The 22,977-nt window shown below is 44.4% G+C and overlaps 1 protein-coding gene across 1 annotated transcript in view; it reads left to right on the plus strand.

Moving 5' to 3' along the window:
- LOC115166440 (neural cell adhesion molecule L1) overlaps positions 1 to 22,977 on the plus strand; it is a 110,396-nt gene that overhangs the window by 37,562 nt on the left and 49,857 nt on the right. Inside the window, exons 2-3 of the mRNA XM_029720338.1 lie at positions 20,236 to 20,551; positions 21,585 to 21,599. Of these exons, the coding sequence (XP_029576198.1) occupies positions 20,434 to 20,551; positions 21,585 to 21,599 (133 nt within the window). The 5' untranslated portion in view covers positions 20,236 to 20,433. The remainder of the gene's footprint in view (positions 1 to 20,235; positions 20,552 to 21,584; positions 21,600 to 22,977) is intronic.

Genomic DNA, 22,977 nt, shown 5'->3' on the forward strand with positions numbered 1-22,977 from the left:
TGGCAGGAGGTTAGGAAGTGCAGCTCAGTTTCCACCTCATTTTGTGGGCAGTGTGCACATTTGGCAGCCTCTCTCAATAAAAAGGCTATGCTCACTGAGTCTGTACAAAGTGAAAGATTTTCTTAATTGTGGGTCAGTCACAGTGGTCAGGTATTCTACTCTCTGTCTCTCTCTCTCTCTCACTCTCTACCTACTTTCTCTCTTCTCCATCCTCTCTCTCTCTACCTACTTTCTCTCTTCTCCATCCTCTCTCTCTACCTCCTCTCTCTCCACCCTCATCCTCTCTCTCTACCTCCTCTCTCTCTACCCTCATTCTCTCTCTCTACCTCCTCTCTCTCCACCCTCATCCTCTCTCTCTACCTCCTCTCTCCCCTCTCTCTCTCTACCTCCTCTCTCTCCACCCTCATTCTCTCTCTCTACCTCCTCTCTCTCCACCCTCATTCTCTCTCTCTACCTCCTCTCTCTCCACCCTCATCCTCTCTCTCTACCTCCTCTCTCTCCACCCTCATTCTCTCTCTCTACCTCCTCTCTCTCCACCCTCATCCTCTCTCTCTACCTCCTCTCTCCCCTCTCTCTCTCTACCTCCTCTCTCTCACCCTCATTCTCTCTCTCTACCTCCTCTCTCCCCTCTCTCTCTCTACCTCCTCTCTCTCCACCCTCATTCTCTCTCTCTACCTCCTCTCTCTCCACCCTCATTCTCTCTCTCTACCTCCTCTCTCCCCTCTCTCTCTCTACCTCCTCTCTCTCCACCCTCATTCTCTCTCTCTACCTCCTCTCTCTCCACCCTCATCCTCTCTCTCTACCTCCTCTCTCTCCACCCTCATTCTCTCTCTCTACCTCCTCTCTCCCCTCTCTCTCTCTACCTCCTCTCTCTCCACCCTCATTCTCTCTCTCTACCTCCTCTCTCTCCACCCTCATCCTCTCTCTCTACCTCCTCTCTCTCCACCCTCATCCTCTCTCTCTACCTCCTCTCTCTCCACCCTCATTCTCTCTCTCTACCTCGTCTCTCCCCTCTCTCTCTCTACCTCCTCTCTCTCCACCCTCATCCTCTCTCTCTACCTCCTCTCTCTCCACCCTCATCCTCTCTCTCTACCTCCTCTCTCCCCTCTCTCTCTCTACCTCCTCTCTCTCCACCCTCATCCTCTCTCTCTACCTCCTCTCTCTCCACCCTCATCCTCTCTCTCTACCTCCTCTCTCTCCACCCTCATTCTCTCTCTCTACCTCCTCTCTCCCCTCTCTCTCTCTACCTCCTCTCTCTCCACCCTCATCCTCTCTCTCTACCTCCTCTCTCTCCACCCTCATCCTTTCTCTCTACCTCCTCTCTCCCCTCTCTCTCTCTACCTCCTCTCTCCCCCTTGTTCTCTCTCTCACTCACTACCTCCTCTTTATCCCCACTCATTCTCTCTCTCTCTCGCTCTCCCTCTCTCTCTCTCTTTCTCTCTCTGTCTCTACCAGCCCCACATATACATGTATATTACAAATAAAACCCACTATAATAAAACCCACTATGATAAAACCCACTGTAATAAAACCCACTATAATAAAACCTACTATAATAAAACCCACTATAATAAAACCCACTATAATAAAACCCACTATAATAAAACCCACTATAATAAAACCCACTATAATAAAACCCACTATGATAAAACGCAGTATAATAAAACCCACTATAATAAAACCCACTATAATAAAACCAAATAGCTCTTCATATACATTACAAATAAAACCCACACTAATAAAACCCACTATAATACAACCCACTATAATAAAACCCACTATAATAAAACCCACTATAATAAAACCAAATAGCTCTTCATATACATTACAAATAAAACCCACACTAATAAAACCCACACTAATAAAACCCACTATAATAAAACCCACTATAATAAAACCCACTATAATAAAACCCACTATAATAAAACCCACTATATTAAAACCCACTATAATAAAACCCACTATAATAAAACCCACTATATTAAAACCCACTATAATAAAACACACTATAATAAAACCCACTATAATAAAACCCACTATAATAAAACCCACTATAATAAAACCCACTATAATAAAACCAAATAGCTCTTCATATACATTACAAATAAAACCCACACTAATAAAACCCACACTAATAAAACCCACTATAATAAAACCCACTATAATAAAACCCACTATATTAAAACCCACTATAATAAAACCCACTATAATAAAACCCACTATGATAAAACGCAGTATAATAAAACACACTATAATAAAACACACTATAATAAAACACAACAGCCCTTCATATACATTACAAATAAAACCCACTATAATAAAACACAATAAAAAAAAAACCTATCGCATTCTGTAACAGTCTCCAATCTACATTTAAAATACCTGAAATTCACCAGAATATATAATTGCAAGGAATTGTGTGTATTGTTTCACACATAAGGGGCAAACAAAGTAAATGCAGATTTTCCCAATTCTGAGGAGACCAAAGGGATGTACAGCGTTATCCATCCCTGAGAACGCGCTTGTCATTTGTACGTCTACATTATATCATTGAAGTAATGTACAGAGGAAGTTTCTGCAGATTGCTTTGTAAATAACTAAAAGAGAGTACAGCTCTCTTCTTACAGCCAGAGAGGTCCATCCCTCATGTTTGGAAAGAATACAGCGATGAGTCTTTAAACCATCAGCGGTGATAAAACGTATTGCTGAATGGAATACTGAGAAGTTAACAGCGATGAGTCTTTAAACCATCAGCGGTGATAAAACGTATTGCTGAATGGAATACTGAGAAGTTAACAGCGATGAGTCTTTAAACCATCAGCGGTGATAAAACGTATTGCTGAATGGAATACTGAGAAGTTAACAGCGATGAGTCTTTAAACCATCAGCGGTGATAAAACGTATTGCTGAATGGAATACTGAGAAGTTAACAGCGATGAGTCTTTAAACCATCAGCGGTGATAAAACGTATTGCTGAATGGAATACTGAGAAGTTAACAGCGATGAGTCTTTAAAACCATCAGCGGTGATAAAACGTATTGCTGAATGGAATACTGAGAAGTTAACAGCGATGAGTCTTTAAACCATCAGCGGTGATAAAACGTATTGCTGAATGGAATACTGAGAAGTTAACAGCGATGAGTCTTTAAACAATCAGCGGTGATAAAACGTATTGCTGAATGGAATACTGAGAAGATAACAGCGATGAGTCTTTAAACCATCAGCGGTGATAAAACGTATTGCTGAATGGAATACTGAGAAGTTAACAGCGATGAGTCTTTAAACCATCAGCGGTGATAAAACGTATTGCTGAATGGAATACTGAGAAGTTAACAGCGATGAGTCTTTAAACCATCAGCGGTGATAAAACGTATTGCTGAATGGAATACTGAGAAGTTAACAGCGATGAGTCTTTAAACCATCAGCGGTGATAAAACGTATTGCTGAATGGAATACTGAGAAGTTAACAGCGATGAGTCTTTAAACCATCAGCGGTGATAAAACGTATTGCTGAATGGAATACTGAGAAGTTAACAGCGATGAGTCTTTAAACCATCAGCGGTGATAAAACGTATTGCTGAATGGAATACTGAGAAGTTAACAGCGATGAGTCTTTAAACCATCAGCGGTGATAAAACGTATTGCTGAATGGAATACTGAGAAGTTAACAGTGATGAGTCTTTAAACCATCAGCGGTGATAAAACGTATTGCTGAATGGAATACTGAGAAGTTAACAGCGATGAGTCTTTAAACCATCAGCGGTGATAAAACGTATTGCTGAATGGAATACTGAGAAGTTAACAGCGATGAGTCTTTAAACCATCAGCGCTGATAAAACGTATTGCTGAATGGAATACTGAGAAGTTAACAGTGATGAGTCTTTAAACCATCAGCGCTGATAAAACGTATTGCTGAATGGAATACTGAGAAGTTAACAGTGATGAGTCTTTAAACCATCAGCGGTGATAAAACGTATTGCTGAATGGAATACTGAGAAGTTAACAGTGATGAGTCTTTAAACCATCAGCGGTGATAAAACGTATTGCTGAATGGAATACTGAGAAGTTAACAGCGATGAGTCTTTAAACCATCAGCGGTGATAAAACGTATTGCTGAATTGAATACTGAGAAGTTAACAGCGATGAGTCTTTAAACCATCAGCGGTGATAAAACGTATTGCTGAATGGAATACTGAGAAGTTAACAGCGATGAGTCTTTAAAACCATCAGCGGTGATAAACGTATTGCTGAATGGAATACTGAGAAGTTAACAGCGATGAGTCGTTAAACCATCAGCGGTGATAAAACGTATTGCTGAATGGAATACTGAGAAGTTAACAGCGATGAGTCTTTAAACCATCAGCGGTGATAAAACGTATTGCTGAATGGAATACTGAGAAGTTAACAGCGATGAGTCTTTAAACCATCAGCGGTGATAAAACGTATTGCTGAATGGAATACTGAGAAGTTAACAGAGATGAGTCTTTAAACCATCAGCGGTGATAAAACGTATTGCTGAATGGAATACTGAGAAGTTAACAGCGATGAGTCTTTAAACCATCAGCGGTGATAAACGTATTGCTGAATGGAATACTGAGAAGTTAACAGCGATGAGTCTTTAAACCATCAGCGGTGATAAAACGTATTGCTGAATGGAATACTGAGAAGTTAACAGCGATGAGTCTTTAAACCATCAGCGGTGATAAAACGTATTGCTGAATGGAATACTGAGAAGTTAACAGCGATGAGTCTTTAAACCATCAGCGGTGATAAAACGTATTGCTGAATGGAATACTGAGAAGTTAACAGCGATGAGTCTTTAAAACCATCAGCGGTGATAAAACGTATTGCTGAATGGAATACTGAGAAGTTAACAGCGATGAGGTCTTTAAACCATCAGCGGTGATAAAACGTAATTGCTGAATGGAATACTGAGAAGTTAACAGCGATGAGTCTTTAAACCATCAGCGGTGATAAAACGTATTGCTGAATGGAATACTGAGAAGTTAACAGCGATGAGTCTTTAAACCATCAGCGGTGATAAAACGTATTGCTGAATGGAATACTGAGAAGTTAACAGCGATGAGTCTTTAAACCATCAGCGGTGATAAAACGTATTGCTGAATGGAATACTGAGAAGTTAACAGCGATGAGTCTTTAAACCATCAGCGGTGATAAACGTATTGCTGAATGGAATACTGAGAAGTTAACAGCGATGAGTCTTTAAACCATCAGCGGTGATAAAACGTATTGCTGAATGGAATACTGAGAAGTTAACAGCGATGAGTCTTTAAACCATCAGCGGTGATAAAACGTATTGCTGAATGGAATACTGAGAAGTTAACAGCGATGAGTCTTTAAACCATCAGCGGTGATAAAACGTATTGCTGAATGGAATACTGAGAAGTTAACAGCGATGAGTCTTTAAACCATCAGCGGTGATAAAACGTATTGCTGAATGGAATACTGAGAAGTTAACAGCGATGAGTCTTTAAACCATCAGCGGTGATAAAACGTATTGCTGAATGGAATACTGAGAAGTTAACAGCGATGAGTCTTTAAACCATCAGCGGTGATAAAACGTATTGCTGAATGGAATACTGAGAAGTTAACAGCGATGAGTCTTTAAACCATCAGCGGTGATAAAACGTATTGCTGAATGGAATACTGAGAAGTTAACAGCGATGAGTCTTTAAAACCATCAGCGGTGATAAAACGTATTGCTGAATGGAATACTGAGAAGTTAACAGCGATGAGTCTTTAAACCATCAGCGGTGATAAAACGTATTGCTGAATGGAATACTGAGAAGTTAACAGCGATGAGTCCTTTAAACCATCAGCGGTGATAAAACGTATTGCTGAATGGAATACTGAGAAGTTAACAGCGATGAGTCTTTAAACCATCAGCGGTGATAAAACGTATTGCTGAATGGAATACTGAGAAGTTAACAGCGATGAGTCTTTAAACCATCAGCGGTGATAAACGTATTGCTGAATGGAATACTGAGAAGTTAACAGCGATGAGTCTTTAAACCATCAGCGGTGATAAAACGTATTGCTGAATGGAATTCTGAGAAGTTAACAGCGATGAGTCTTTAAACCATCAGCGGTGATAAAACGTATTGCTGAATGGAATACTGAGAAGTTAACAGCGATGAGTCTTTAAACCATCAGCGGTGATAAAACGTATTGCTGAATGGAATACTGAGAAGTTAACAGCGATGAGTCTTTAAACCATCAGCGGTGATAAAACGTATTGCTGAATGGAATACTGAGAAGTTAACAGTGATGAGTCTTTAAACCATCAGCGGTGATAAAACGTATTGCTGAATGGAATACTGAGAAGTTAACAGCGATGAGTCTTTAAACCATCAGCGGTGATAAAACGTATTGCTGAATGGAAGACTGAGAAGTTAAAAGTGATGAGTCTTTAAACCATCAGCGGTGATAAAACGTATTGCTGAATGGAATACTGAGAAGTTAACAGCGATGAGTCTTTAAACCATCAGCGGTGATAAAACGTATTGCTGAATGGAATACTGAGAAGTTAACAGCGATGAGTCTTTAAACCATCAGCGGTGATAAAACGTATTGCTGAATGGAATACTGAGAAGTTAACAGCGATGAGTCTTTAAACCATCAGCGGTGATAAAACGTATTGCTGAATGGAATACTGAGAAGTTAACAGTGATGAGTCTTTAAACCATCAGCGGTGATAAAACGTATTGCTGAATGGAATACTGAGAAGTTAACAGTGATGAGTCTTTAAACCATCAGCGGTGATAAAACGTATTGCTGAATGGAATACTGAGAAGTTAACAGTGATGAGTCTTTAAACCATCAGCGGTGATAAAACGTATTGCTGAATGGAATACTGTGAAGTTAACAGCGATGAGTCTTTAAACCATCAGCGGTGATAAAACGTATTGCTGAATGGAATACTGAGAAGTTAACAGCGATGAGTCTTTAAAACCATCAGCGGTGATAAAACGTATTGCTGAATGGAATACTGAGAAGTTAACAGCGATGAGTCTTTAAACCGTCAGCGGTGATAAAACGTATTGCTGAATGGAATACTGAGAAGTTAACAGTGATGAGTCTTTAAACCGTCAGCGGTGATAAAACGTATTGCTGAATGGAATACTGAGAAGTTAACAGCGATGAGTCTTTAAACCGTCAGCGGTGATAAAACGTATTGCTGAATGGAATACTGAGAAGTTAACAGCGATGAGTCTTTAAACCGTCAGCGGTGATAAAACGTATTGCTGAATGGAATACTGAGAAGTTAACAGCGATGAGTCTTTAAACCGTCAGCGGTGATAAAACGTATTGCTGAATGGAATACTGAGAAGTTAACAGCGATGAGTCTTTAAACCGTCAGCGGTGATAAAACGTATTGCTGAATGGAATACTGAGAAGTTTACAGCGATGAGTCTTTAAACCGTCAGCGGTGATAAAACGTATTGCTGAATGGAATACTGAGAAGTTAACAACGATGAGTCTTTAAACCATCAGCGGTGATAAAACGTATTGCTGAATGGAATACTGAGAAGTTAACAGCGATGAGTCTTTAAACCATCAGCGGTGATAAAACGTATTGCTGAATGGAATACTGAGAAGTTAACAGCGATGAGTCTTTAAACCATCAGCGGTGATAAAACGTATTGCTGAATGGAATACTGAGAAGTTAACAGCGATGAGTCTTTAAACCATCAGCGGTGATAAAACGTATTGCTGAATGGAATACTGAGAAGTTAACAGCGATGAGTCTTTAAACCATCAGCGGTGATAAAACGTATTGCTGAATGGAATACTGAGAAGTTAACAGTGATGAGTCTTTAAACCATCAGCGGTGATAAAACGTATTGCTGAATGGAATACTGAGAAGTTAACAGTGATGAGTCTTTAAACCATCAGCGGTGATAAAACGTATTGCTGAATGGAATACTGAGAAGTTAACAGCGATGAGTCTTTAAACCATCAGCGGTGATAAAACGTATTGCTGAATGGAATACTGAGAAGTTAACAGCGATGAGTCTTTAAACCATCAGCGGTGATAAAACGTATTGCTGAATGGAATACTGAGAAGTCTTCCTTCTATTTTCAGAACTGAGGCAGGATTCATTTCTATTTTTTTTTTAAAACAATCATAAATCTCTGTTTCTTTGTTAAACTGCCAATGTATGTTTCAAAAGACAACTTGTCATCTATCAGATACCCAAGTACTTATAGTGAGGAACTTGCTTTTCCCATTGACTGCAATATATTGAGATAAATGTGCCAGGAAGATGTTTTCAGGCTGCTATTGGGATGAGACTTGACAGAGTAGACAGAGATCCATGGGTCTCCATGGAATGATGGATATTCATGTTTATGCGTGCCTCGTGGCTATGTGCACGTGTCCCTGTGTTAGAGACTTCAGGCCTCCCTCCTTTTCTTACTCGGTCGTGCAGCTGGAGGTCATACATATTTAAATAGCAGGAAGCATTGGACACACCCCCCTTGAACCAGTATTGTTTTCTGTGTTAACCAATGACCTTCCACTGACCTTGAATAAAGCCTGTGTGTCTATGTACGCTGACGACTCGACAGTAAACACGTCGGCTACGACAGTAAAATAAATATTTATAGAATGGGTAACTACCAATAGGTTTAACATAGAGCTGCAGTCAGTTCTAGAAAGGGTAACTACCAATAGGTTTAACATAGAGCTGCAGTCAGTTATAGAATGGGTAACTACCAATAGGTTTAACATAGAGCTGCAGTCAGTTCTAGAAAGGGTAACTACCAATAGGTTTAACATAGAGCTGCAGTCAGTTATAGAATGGGTAACTACCAATAGGTTTAACATAGAGCTGCAGTCAGTTCTAGAAAGGGTAACTACCAATAGGTTTAACATAGAGCTGCAGTCAGTTCTAGAATGGGTAACTACCAATAGGTTTAACATAGAGCTGCAGTCAGTTCTAGAATGGGTAAGTACCAATAGGTTTAACATAGAGCTGCAGTCAGTTATAGAATGGGTAACTACCAATAGGTTTAACATAGAGCTGCAGTCAGTTCTAGAATGGGTAACTACCAATAGGTTTAACATAGAGCTGCAGTCAGTTATAGAATGGGTAAGTACCAATAGGTTTAACATAGAGCTACAGTCAGTTCTAGAAAGGGTAACTACCAATAGGTTTAACATAGAGCTGCAGTCAGTTCTAGAATGGGTAACTACCAATAGGTTTAACATAGAGCTGCAGTCAGTTCTAGAATGGGTAACTACCAATAGGTTTAACATAGAGCTGCAGTCAGTTATAGAATGGGTAACTACCAATAGGTTTAACATAGAGCTGCAGTCAGTTATAGAATGGGTAAGTACCAATAGGTTTAACATAGAGCTGCAGTCAGTTATAGAATGGGTAACTACCAATAGGTTTAACATAGAGCTGCTGTCAGTTCTAGAATGGGTAACTACCAATAGGTTTAACATAGAGCTGCAGTCAGTTCTAGAATGGGTAACTACCAATAGGTTTAACATAGAGCTGCAGTCAGTTCTAGAATGGGTAACTACCAATAGGTTTAACATAGAGCTGCAGTCAGTTATAGAATGGGTAAGTACCAATAGGTTTAACATAGAGCTGCAGTCAGTTCTAGAATGGGTAACTACCAATAGGTTTAACATAGAGCTGCAGTCAGTTATAGAATGGGTAACTACCAATAGGTTTAACATAGAGCTGCAGTCAGTTCTAGAATGGGTAACTACCAATAGGTTTAACATAGAGCTGCAGTCAGTTATAGAATGGGTAAGTGCCAATAGGTTTAACATAGAGCTGCTGTCAGTTCTAGAATGGGTAACTACCAATAGGTTTAACATAGAGCTGCAGTCAGTTATAGAATGGGTAACTACCAATAGGTTTAACATAGAGCTGCAGTCAGTTCTAGAATGGGTAACTACCTAAACCCTCCAAAGTCCCCACAAGGACAGAAGATCCAACATACACTCTATCCCAGAGTCTCCAGTATCTCTGTCTTTCTTCCTTTATTCTCTCTCAATCTCTTTCGCTCCAACTCTCTCTCTCAAATCAATTCAATTCAAGGGGCTTTATTGGCATGGGAAACATATGTTAACATTGCCAAAGCAAGTGAGGTAGATAATATACAAAAGTGAAATAAACTATAAAAATTAACAGTAAACATTACACATACAGAAGTTTCAAAAGAATAAAGACATTACAAATGTCATATTATATATATATATATATCAAATCAAATCAAATCAAATTTATTTATTACATAGCCCGTCGTATATCAGCTGAAATCTCAAAGTGCTGTACAGAAACCCAGCCTAAAACCCCAAACAGCAAGCAATGCATGTGAAAGAAGCACGGTGGCTAGGAAACACTCCCTAGGAAAAACTCCCTAGAAAGGCCAAAAACCTAGGAAGAAACCTAGAGAGGAACCAGGCTATGAGGGGTGGCCAGTCCTCTTCTGGCTGTGCCGGGTGGATATTATAACAGAACATGGTCAAGATGTTAAAATGTTCATAAATGACCAGCATGGTCAAATAATAATAATCATAGTAGTTGTCGAGGGTGCAACAAGCACGTCCGGTGAACAGGTCAGGGTTCCATAGCCGCAGGCAGAACAGTTGAAACTGGAGCAGCAGCATGGCCAGGTGGACTGGGGACAGCAAGGAGTCATCATGCCAGGTAGTCCTGAGGCATGGTCCTAGGGCTCAGGTCCTCCGAGAGAAAGAAAGAAAGAAAGAGAGAAAGAGAGAATTAGAGAGAGCATATTTAAATTCACACAGGACACCGGATAAGACAAGAGAATACTCCAGATGTAACAGACTGACCCTAGCCCCCCGACACATAAACTACTGCAGCATAAATACTGGAGGCTGAGACAGGAGGGATCAGAAGACACTGTGGCCCCATCCGATGATACCCCCGGACAGGGCCAAACAGGCAGGATATAACCCCACCCACTTTGCCAAAGCACAGCCCCCACACCACTAGAGGGATGTCTACAACCACCAACTTACCATCCGAAGACAAGGCCGAGTATAGCCCACAAAGATCTCCGCCATGGCACAACCCAAGGGGGGGCGCCAACCCAGACAGGAAGACCATGTCAGTAACTCAACCCACTCAAGTGACGCACCCCTCCCATGGACGGCATGGAAGAACACCAGTAAGTCAGTGACTCAGCCCCTGTAATAGGGTTAGAGGCAGAGAATCCCAGTGGAAAGAGGGGAACCGGCAAGGCAGAGACAGCAAGGGCGGTTCGTTGCTCCAGCCTTTCCGTTCACCTTCACACTCCTGGGCCAGACTATACTTAATCATAGGACCTACTGAAGAGATAAGTCTTCAGTAAAGACTTAAAGGTTGAGACTGAGTCTGCGTCTCTCACATGGGTAGGCAGACCATTCCATAAAAATGGAGCTCTATAGGAGAAAGCCCTACCTCCAGCTGTTTGCTTAGAAATTCTAGGGACAATTAGGAGGCCTGCGTCTTGTGACCGTAGCGTACGTGTAGGTATGTACGGCAGGACCAAATCGGAAAGATAGGTAGGAGCAAGCCCATGTAATGCTTTGTAGGTTAGCAGTAAAACCTTGAAATCAGCCCTTGCCTTAACAGGAAGCCAGTGTAGGGAGGCTAGCACTGGAGTAATATGATCAAATTTTTTGGTTCTAGTCAGGATTCTAGCAGCCGTATTTAGCACTAACTGAAGTTTGTTTAGTGCTTTATCCGGGTAGCCGGAAAGTAGAGCATTGCAGTAGTCCAGCCTAGAAGTAACAAAAGCATGGATTAATTTTTCTGCGTCATTTTTGGACAGAAAGTTTCTGATTTTTGCAATGTTACGTAGATGGAAAAAAGCTGTCCTTGAAACAGTCTTGATATGTTATTCAAAAGAGAGATCAGGGTCCAGAGTAACGCCGAGGTCCTTCACAGTTTTATTTGAGACAACTGTACAACCATCACGATTAATTGTCAGATTCAACAGAAGATCACTTTGTTTCTTGGGACCTATATACAGTGTTGTATTGATGTACAAATGGTTAATGTACAAAAGGGAAATAAATAAACATAAATATCACATCAAATCAAATGTATTCATAAAGCTCTTCTTACATCAGCTGATATCTCAAAGTGCTGTACAGAAACCCAGCCTAAAACCCCAAACAGCAAGCAATGCAGGTGTAGAAGCACGGTGGCTAGGAAAAACTCCCTAGAAAGGCAAAAACCTAGGAAGAAACCTAGAGAGGGACCAGGCTATGAGGGGTGGCCAGTCCTCTTCTGGCTGTGCCAGGTGGAGATTATAGATGACCAGCATGGTCAAATAATAATAATCACAGTGGTTGTCGAGGGTGCAACAGGGTGTCTGGTTCTGGCATTTAGGTTGCCACAGACCAGTACATGTCCCTGGGCCTGGAAATGATTGATTTCCCCTCCAGGATGGAGAAGCTGTCTTCATTAAAGTATGGGGATTCTAGTGGGGGGATATAGGTAGGATGGAGAAGCTGTCTTCATTATAGTATGGGGATTCTAGTGGGGGGATATAGGTAGGATGGAGAAGCTGTCTTCATTAAAGTATGGAGATTCTAGTGGGGGGATATAGGTAGAATGGAGAAGCTGTCTTCATTATAGTATGGGGATTCTAGTGGGGGGATATAGGTAGGATGGAGAAGCTGTCTTCATTAAAGTATGGGGATTCTAGTGGGGGGATATAGGTAGGATGGAGAAGCTTTCTTCATTAAAGTATGGGGATTCTAGTGGGGGGATATAGGTAGGATGGAGAAGCTGTCTTCATTAAAGTATGGGGATTCTAGTGGGGGGATATAGGTAGGATGGAGAAGCTGTCTTCATTAAAGTATGGGGATTCTAGTGGGGGGATATAGGTAGGATGGAGAAGCTGTCTTCATTAAAGTATGGGGATTCTAGTGGGGGGATATAGGTAGGATGGAGAAGCTGTCTTCATTAAAGTATGGGGATTCTAGTGGGGGGATATAGGTAGGATGGAGAAGCTGTCTTCATTATAGTATGGGGATTCTAGTGGGGGGATATAGGTAGGATGGAGAAGCTGTCTTCATTAAAGTATGGGGATTCTAGTGGGGGGATATAGGTAGGATGGAGAAGCTGTCTTCATTAAAGTATGGGGATACTAGTGGGGGATATAGGTAGCACACAGGAGGACATTTTCTCTGTTGAGATCATTTCCTTATTAATTTCTAGCCAGATGTAAAATGTTCCTGTTTTGATTAATTTAACGGAGTGAGTTAGGTCTGCTCTATACCAAATTAGCATACCCCCTGAGTCTCTTCCCAGTTTCACACCTGGTAGTTTGGTGGATGGGACTTGGGTGGAGTGGTGGTTTTGAGTCACAGTCAAGGGAAATACTTGCTTTTATCTGCTGTATGGTAGCAGGGTGGAAGTATTTTCGTGGTAGCAGGCTGGAATAACTACATTTTACATTTACATTTAAGTCATTTAGCAGACGCTAAACTAATTGTGCGATGGGGAAAGTGGAAGAAGCTTTTTCAATCACTCCCTTGAGTACTGTGGTCACAGTTTCCAGCTGTGCTCTCAGGTTGTTTGTGCCTGTGTGTATTATTATGTGGCTGGGTGAACCTAGTTGGTCCTCAGACAGAAGGTCTAGGGCACGCTGGGTGAACCTAGTTGGTCCTCAGACAGAAGGTCTAGGGTGCGCTGGGTGAACCTAGTTGGTCCTCAGACAGAAGGTCTAGGGTGCGCTGGGTGAACCTAGTTGGTCCTCAGACAGAAGGTCTAGGGTGGGCTGGGTGAACCTAGTTGGTCCTCAGACAGAAGATCTAGGGTGCGCTGGGTGAACCTAGTTGGTCCTCAGACAGAAGGTCTAGGGTGCGCTGGGTGAACCTAGTTGGTCCTCAGACAGAAGGTCTAGGGTGCGCTGGGTGAACCTAGTTGGTCCTCAGACAGAAGGTCTAGGGTGCGCTGAGTGTTTGGACACCAGAGTTTAAACACACTGTGTGTTTGGGAAGTTTATTTTCTTGGATATATTTCCCATTTGAGTCCGTAAGGAGTAGAATCTGTGGCTTGTGTATGTCCTCAGTGTGTGTGTGTGTGTGTGTGTGCGTGTGTGTGTGTGTGTGTGGGGTGAGGGGGGGTTGTCAGGAGGGCTATCAGGGTGGCTGACAGGGGGGTGGGATTCCCTGGGCTTGGGGTTGTTCATTTGTCTGTCCTGCGGGGATGTCGAGGCTTTGGTCAGGGTCTGAGGTGGACTGTTCTGCTGGCTTCTCTGCGGGGGTGGCCACCTCTCTAATGGGTTGTTCTCTGTCACATGCCATCCCCCTCACCCTCTCCTCCATCCCCCTCTCCCTCTCCTCCATCCTCCTCACCCTCTCCTCCATCCCCCTCTCCCTCTCCTCCATCCCCCTCACCCTCTCCTCCATCCCCCTCTCCCTCTCCTACATCCCCCTCTCCCTCTCCTCCATCCCCCTCACCCTCTCCTCCATCCCCCTCTCCCTCTCCTCCATCCCCCTCACCCTCTCCTCCATCCCCCCTCACCCTCTCCTCCAGCAGTCTGATCCTCTCCTCCATCCCCCTCACCCTCTCCTCCATCCCCCCTCACCCTCTCCTCCATCCCCATCCCCCTCACCCTCTCCTCCATCCCCCTCTCCCTCTCCTCCATCCCCCTCACCCTCTCCTCCTGCAGTCTGATCCTGTCCTCTAGTGCTCTGTTCTTCTTCTGCTCTTTCTCCTGTTGATGTTGTCTCACCACAGTCCAGAGTGCAGGTATGTCTCTCTCCACCTCCAGCTCTCCGGGTCTGGTTGAGGGGATTTTGTTGAGTTGGAAAATGATTTTGTGCTGACGGGAGTGTAATCACCTGCTGTTCCAGCTCCACCTGCCTTACCTCCAGCTGGGTGAATGCATTCTTCATTTCAATGAGGGAATAGTACTGTGTGCTGGGAGTCTGACTTTCCGCTTGGGGTTTCTCATCTGTGGGGTTGAAGAGGTCTGGTCTGACACGTTCGGGGTATCTTTCTCAAGATAGCTCAGCAGGATAAGCTCTAACTCTTTGATTACGTGAAAGTTCAGCTGAAACTGTTTGGGGTTGCCCTGTGCCGTTACTGTTACAGATTTGTACAGGTTCGCATTGGCTGATTCAGAGTCCTCATTGTCTAATATCCTGAGTTTCCACCCATTGCTGACACCACCTCTTAACAGAGGGTTAGTGTGTTAATATAGCACTGCACCATTTGGGTAGGCTGTGAAACTCTCCTGCCATTGTTGGGCTCAAGGGCTTTGACACCTCTCACTTCACACCTCAATGAAGTAGCAGTCAGATAAACTCAGCAAAAAAAGAAATGTCCCTTTTACAGGACCCTGTCTTTCAAAGGTAATTTGTAAAAATACAAATAACTTCACAGATCTTCATTGTAAAGGGTTTAAACACTGTTTCCCATGCTTCTTAAATGAACCATAAACAATTAATGAACATGCACCTGTGGAACAGTCGTTATGACACTAACAGCTTACAGATGGTAGGCAATTAAGGTCAAAGTTAGGAAAACTTAGGACACTAAAGAGGACTTTCTACTGACTCTGAAAAACACCAAAAGAAAGATGCCCAGTGTCCCTGCTCATCTGCGTGAACGTGCCTTAGGCATGCTGCAAGGAGGCCTGCAGATGTGGCCTGGGCAATAAATTGCAATATCCGTACTGTGAGACGCCTAAGATAGTGTTACAGGGAGACAGGACGGACAGCTGATCGTGGGTACAGGGGCTGATCGTGGGCACAGGGACTATGGTGGTCTGCTTGAAACATGTTGGTATTACAGACCCAATCAGGGACATGTTGAAAATGTCAGTGAAGACACCTGCCAGTTGATCAGCACATGCCCGGAGCACACGTCCTGGTAATCCGTCTGGCCCCGCAGCCTTGTGAATGTTGACCTGTTTTTAAAGGTCTTACTCACGTCGGCTACGGAGAGCGTGATCACACAGTCGTCTGGAACAGCTGATGCTCTCATGCATGCCTCAGTGTTGCTTGCCTCAAAGCGAGCATAGAAGTGATTTAGCTCGTCTGGTAGGCTCATGTCACTGGGCAGCTCACGGCTGTGCTTCCCTTTGTAGTCTGTAGTAGTTTACAAACCCTGCCACATAAGATGAGCATCGGAGCCGGTGCAGTATGATTCAGTCTTAGTCCTGTATTGGTGCTTTGCCTGTTTGATGGTTCGTCGAAGGGCATAGCAGGATTTCTTGTAAGCGTCCGGGTTGGAGTCCCGCACCTTGAAAGCGGCAGCTCTACCCTTTAGCTCAGTGCGAATGTTGCCGGTAATCATGGCTTCTTGTTGGGGTATGTATGTACAGTCACTGTGGGGACGACGTCCTCGATGCACTTATTGATGAAGCCAGTGACTGATGTGGTATACTCCTCAATGCCATCGGAAGAATCCCAGAACATGTTCCAGTCTGTGATAGCAAAACTTTCCTGTAGTTTACAATCTGCTTCATCTGACAACTGTTTTATAGACCGAGTCACTGGTGCTTCCTACTTTCATTTTTGCTTGTAAGCAGGAATCAGGAGGATAGAGTTGTGGTTAGGTTTACCAAATGGAGGTTGAGGGAGAGCTTTGTTCGCGTCTCTGTGTGTGGAGTACAGGTGATCTAGAATTATTTTCCCTTTGATTGCGTATTTAACATGTTGGTAGAGATTTGGTAGAACTGATTCAAGTTTCCCTGCATTAAAGTCTCCGGCCTCTAGGAGCACCGCCTCTTGGTGAGCGGTTTCCTGTTTGCTTATTTCCTTATACAGCTGGCTGAGTGCGGTCTTAGTGCCAGCATCTGTCTGTGGTGATAAATAAACAGCCACGAAAAGTACAGATGAAAACTCTCTTGGCAAATAGTGTGGTCTACAGTTTATCATAAGATACACTACTTCAGGAAAAATCTCGAGACTTCCTTAGATTTCGTGCACCAGCTGTTGTTTCCGAATATGCACAGACCGCCCCCCCCCCCCCCCCCCCCCCCTTGTCTTACCGGACTGTGCTGTTCTATCCTGCCGGTGCAGCGTATATCCCACTAGCTGAATATCCATGTCGTCATTCAGCCATAAGTCCATGAAACATAAGATGTTACAGTTTTTGATGTCCCGTTGGTAGGATGTTTGTGATCGTACCTCGTCTAGTTTATTGTCCAGTGATTGCACGTTGGCGAGTAGTATTGACTGTAATGGCAGCTTTCCCACTCGCCTTCTGCTGATCCTTACGAGGCCTCCCGCCCTGTGTCCTCTATACCTCCTTCTCTGGGTCCTTACGAGGCCTCCCGCCCTGTGTCCTCTATACCTCCTTCTCTGGGTCCTTACGAGGCCTCCCGCCCTGTGTCCTCTATACCTCCTTCTCCGGGTCCTTACGAGGCCTCCCGCCCTGTGTCCTCTATACCTCCTTCTCCGGGTCCTTACGAGGCCTCCCGCCCTGTGTCCTCTATACCTCCTTCTCCGGGTCCTTACGAGGCCTCCCGCCCTGTGTCCTCTATACCTCCTTCTCCGGGTCCTTACGAGGCCTCCCGCCCTGTGTCCTCTATACCTCCTTCTCCGGGTCCTTACGAGGCCTCCCGCCCTGTGTCCTCTATACCTCCTTCTCCGGGTCCTTACGAGGCCTCCCGCCCTGTGTCCTCTATACCTCCTTCTCCGGGTCCTTACGAGGCCTCCCGCCCTGTGTCCTCTATACCTCCTTCTCCGGGTCCTTACGAGGCCTCCCGCCCTGTGTCCTCTATACCTCCTTCTCCGGGTCCTTACGAGGCCTCCCGCCCTGTGTCCTCTATACCTCCTTCTCTGGGTCCTCACGAGGCCTCCCGCCCTGTGTCCTCTATACCTCCTTCTCCGGGTCCTTACGAGGCCTCCCGCCCTGTGTCCTCTATACCTCCTTCTCCGGGTCCTTACGAGGCACCCCTCCCTGTGTCCTCTATACCTGCATCTCTTTCTCTTGTCAGTGACGGGGATGTTGGCCTTGTCGAGTGTTCGCAGTACATCCTGTGCTTCCTGCTTGTTGAATGAAAAAATCTTTGTCTAATCCGAGGTGAGTGATCGCTGTCCTGATATCCAGAAGCTCTTTTTTTGCCGTAAGATACGGTGACAGAAACATTGTGTACAAAATAAATTACAAATAACACTAGAAAAACCACATAGTAGCACAAATGTTTAGACGCCCGTGAAACTGCTGCCATTTCTTCCACTGCCATTTTACTACATTTGGCAGGAGGTTAGGAAGTGCAGCTCATTTTCCAAATTCAAATATTATGTTCCTTTTGATGGCATAGAAGGCCCTTCTTGCCTTGTCTCTCAGATCGTTCACAGCTTTGTGGAAGTTACCTGTGGGGCTGATGTTTAGGCCGAGATATGTATCGTTTTTTGTGTGCTCTAGGGCAACGGTGTCAAGATAGAATTTGTATTTGTGGTCCTGGCAACTGGACCTTTTTTGGAACCCCATTATTTTTGTCTTGCTGAGATTTACTGTCAGAGCCCAGGTCTGGCAGGGCTCAGGTCTGTTACAGCCCTGGTCTGTCAGGGCCCAGGTCTGTCAGGGCCCAGGTCTGTCAGGGCCCTGGTCTGTTAGGGCCCTGGTCTGTCAGAGCCCAGGCCTGTCAGAGCCCAGGTCTGTCAGGGCCCTGGTCTGTCAGGGCCCAGGTCTGTCAGGGCCCAGGTCTGTCAGAATCTATGCAGAAGATCTAGGTGCTGCTGTAGACCCTCTTTGGTCTCGCTCCCCGACTAGTAACTTCTTCCCTGTCCCTCTTCTATTCTGTCTGCTATTGTGGCCCCCCCTCCCTCCTTCCAATCTCTTTTTTTTATTTTGATGTTGACCCGCTGGTCCCGTCGAGCAGGACAGGCAGCAGCTGTGTGTGTGTGTGTGTGTGTGTGTGTGTGTGTGTGTGTGTGTGTGTGTGTGTGTGTGTGTGTGTGTGTGTGTGTGTGTGTGTGTGTGTGTGTGTGTGTGTGTGTGTGTGTGTGTGTGTGTATGTATGTGTGGTTCAGGGGTGGTGTTTGACAACAATAGCAGAGATGAGGTTGGGGTCACAGTGTGTTTGGGAAGGTGTGTGTGTGTGTTTGGGAAGGTGTGTGTGTGTGTGTGTGTGTGTGTGTGTGTGTGTGTGTGTGTGTGTGTGTGTGTGTGTGTGTGTGTGTGTGTGTGTGTGTAGAGGTTTAGGGGAGTGTATGGTGTGGGATGGGTAATTATAGGGTCTGGGGGGGGCTACATTAGCCAGCTGTCAGTATATATCTACAAACCCCCCTCTGTCCACCCCTCCCCTCTCATAACCCTCCTCTCTCTCCTCTCCACCCCTTCTCTCTCCACCCTCCCCTCTCATAACCCTCCTCTCTCTCCTCTCCACCCCCTTCTCTCTCCACCCCTCCCCTCTCATAAACCTCCTCTCTCTCCTCTCCATCACCCTTCTCTCTCCACCCCTCCCCTCTCATAACCCTCCTCTCTCTCCTCTCCACCCCCTTCTCTCTCCACCCCTTCTTAATCAGAGTAAAGTTCCCATCCTGCTAGTTGTTAGAGGCAGAGAACAGACAGACCTCTGACTCATTAAGGTGATATTCATCTCTCCTCCCCTCTCTCCTTCCCTCTCTCCTTCCCTCTCTCACCTCTCTCCTCCCCTCTCCCCTCTCCCCTCTCTCATCCTCTCTCCTCCTCTCTCTCCTCCCCCTCACCTTCATCTCTCTCCTTCACCTCTCTCCTCACCTCTCTCCTCCCCTCTCTCCTTCCCCTCTCTCCTCCCCTCTCTCCTTCCCCTCTCTCCTCCCCTCTCTCCCCTCTCTCCTTCCCCTCTCTCCTTCACCTCTCTCCTCCTCTCTCTCCTCCTCTCTCTCCACCTCTCTCCTCCCCTTCTCTCCTCCCCTCTCTCCTTCCCTCTCTCCTTCACCTCTCTCCTCCCCTTCTCTCCTCCCCTCTCTCCTTCCCTCTCTCCTTCACCTCTCTCCTCACCTCTCTCCTCCCCTCTCTCCCCTCTCTCCTCCCCTCTCTCCTTCCCCTCTCTCCTCCCCTCTCTCCCCTCTCTCCTTCCCCTCTCTCCTTCACCTCTCTCCTCCTCTCTCTCCTCTCTCTCCTTCACCTCTCTCCTCCCCTTCTCTCCTCCCCTCTTTCCTTCCCTCTCTCCTTCACCTCTCTCCTCCCCTCTCTCCTTCACCCTTTCTTTGTTCTATTGGTCTGCTCTTTGTCTCTCTGTCATTTTTCTCTCTCTTTGTCTCTCTCTCTCCTTTATTCTTTGCAGTGACAGCGGAAAGTGACAAGGAGACCAAGGGTAAAGAGAGGCTGCTGGCCGAGACACACACCGACAGATACGCCAACAAACACAGACACGTGTGTCATTCTGTTTTTGACGCGCACCAGAGGATTCGAGGGGTTCCTGGTGTGTGTGTGTTTGAGGGGTTGAGGGTGTGTGTGTGTGGTGTTGATGGGACAGTAAGAGATGTGTGTATCTCAGTATCAGAGGGGCAGTAGCCCCCCTGCCCTCCTCCTCTTCCCTCTGTTCCTCCTCTCCTCCTCTCATCTACTCGCTCATGGAGCCATCCAGATCCCCAAAAACTGTGAGTATCAATTCAATTCAATTTAAGGGCTTTATTGGCATGGGAAACATTTATTAATATTGCAGAGGAAAGTGAAATAGATAATAAACAAAAGTGAAATAAACAAGAAAAAATGAACAGTAAACATTACACTCACGAAAGGTCCAAAATAATTAATTATGTGAAAATTGTTAAAGTGAGTATCTCTAACAGCTAGACACACTTCTGCTTACTCATCCAATCCCATGAACACATTAAGACAGACGGGTCCCTGGCAGAGGGTAATTCAGAGGTCAGGACTTGTCCCTATGGAGAAGGGGGGAGGGGAGGAAAGAGGAGAGGAGAGAGCTTGTCTGACCTTCTCATCTGGGTGTGGCCAAGAGAGAGAGACAGAGGGGGAGAGAGAGATTTTTGTATTTATTTTTATTTAACTAGACAAGTCAGTTAAGAACACATTCTTATTTACAATGGCAGCCTACCCCAGCCAAACCCAGACAACACAGAGCCAATTGTGTGCTGCCCGATGGGACTCCCAATCACAGCTGGATGTGACACAGCCTGGATTTGAACCAGGGACTGTAATGATGCCTCTTGCACTGAGAAGCAGTGCCTTAGACCACTGCACCATGCAGAGCCAGGGGGGAGAGAGAGGGAAAGAGAGATGGATGAATAGAAAGTGACAGAGAGAGGTAGATGGAGGGAGAAAGAAGTGGAGTCTGAGTCAGAATAACAACGTAATCAGGATCCCCAAGAAAGTCTTTATCTATACGCATCCTCTCCTCTCCTCCCTCCTCCTCTCCTCCCCTCTCCTCTCCTCTCCCCTCAACCTCCCCTCCTCTCCTCTCCTCTCCTCTCCTCTCCTCTCCTCTCCTCTCCTCTCCTCTCCTCTCCCTATCTTAACTCATGTTATAAAGAGCAGCTAAAAGTCAAGTCTCTCTCTCTCTCTTGCTTTTTCAATATAATTCTCATTCTATTGTTTCTAGCTGACATGTACTGACAATGACCCTAATCCTAACTCTGTCTCTGTCTGTCCCTGCTCTCTACGGACTAACAGATAAAGTACAGAACAGTAAGTTCCTCCCAAAATATTGTGGTTAGGAGTAGTAACAACATGTACAGTGATGGTTAGGAGTAGTAACAACATGGACAGTGATGGTTAACGTGGTTAGGAGTAGTAACAACATTTACAGTGATGGTTAATGTGGTTAGGAGTAGTAACAACATGTACAGTGATGGTTCATGTGGTTAGGAGTAGTAACAACATGTACAGTGATGGTTAATGTGGTTAGGAGTAGGAACAACATTTACAGTGATGGTTAACGTGGTTAGGAGTAGTAACAATGTGTACAGTGATGGTTAACGTGGTTAGGAGGAGTAACAATGTGTACAGTGATGGTTAATGTGGTTAGGAGTCGTAACAACATGTACAGTGATGGTTAATGTGGTTAGGAGTAGTAACAACATGTACAGTGATGGATAACGTGGTTAGGAGTAGTAACAACATGTACAGTGATGGTTAATGTGGTTAATGAGTAGTAACAAGGTGGACAGTGATGGTTAATGTGGTTAGGAGTAGTAACAACATGTACAGTGATGGTTAATGTGGTTAGGAGTAGTAACAACATGTACAGTGATGGTTAATGAGTAGTAACAACATGTACAGTGATGGTTAATGTTGTTAGGAGTAGTAACAACATTTACAGTGATGGTTAATGTGGTTAGGAGTAGTAACAACCTGTACAGTGATGGTTAACGTGGTTAGGAGTAGTAACAACATTTACAGTGAAGGTTAACGTGGTTAGGAGTAGTAAGAATGTGTACAGTGATGGTTAATGTGGTTAGGAGTAGTAACAATATTTACAGTGATGGTTAATGTGGTTAGGAGTAGTAACAATATTTACAATGATGGTTAATGTGGTTAGGAGTAGTAACAACATGTACAGTGATGGTTAATGTGGTTAGGAGTAGTAAAAACATTTACAGTGATGGTTAATGTGGTTAGGAGTAGTAACAACATTTACAGTGAAGGTTAACGTTGTTAGGAGTAGTAACAATGTGTACAGTGATGGTTAATGTGGTTAGGAGTAGTAACAATATTTACAGTGATGGTTAATGTGGTTAGGAGTAGTAACAATATTTACAGTGATGGTTAATGTGGTTAGGAGTAGTAACAATATTTACAGTGATGGTTAATGTGGTTAGGAGTAGTAACAATATTTACAGTGATGGTTAATGTGGTTAGGAGTAGTAACAACATGTACAGTGATGGTTAACGTGGTTAGGAGTAGTAACAACATGTACAGTGATGGTTAATGTGGTTAGGAGTAGGAACAACATGTACAGTGATGGTTAACGTGGTTAGGAGTAGTAACAACATGTACAGTGATGGTTAATGTGGTTAGGAGTAGGAACAACATGTACAGTGATGGTTAACGTGGTTAGGAGTA

Source organism: Salmo trutta, chromosome 28, assembly GCF_901001165.1.
Source record: "Salmo trutta chromosome 28, fSalTru1.1, whole genome shotgun sequence".
NCBI classification, from domain to species: Eukaryota; Metazoa; Chordata; class Actinopteri; order Salmoniformes; family Salmonidae; genus Salmo; species Salmo trutta.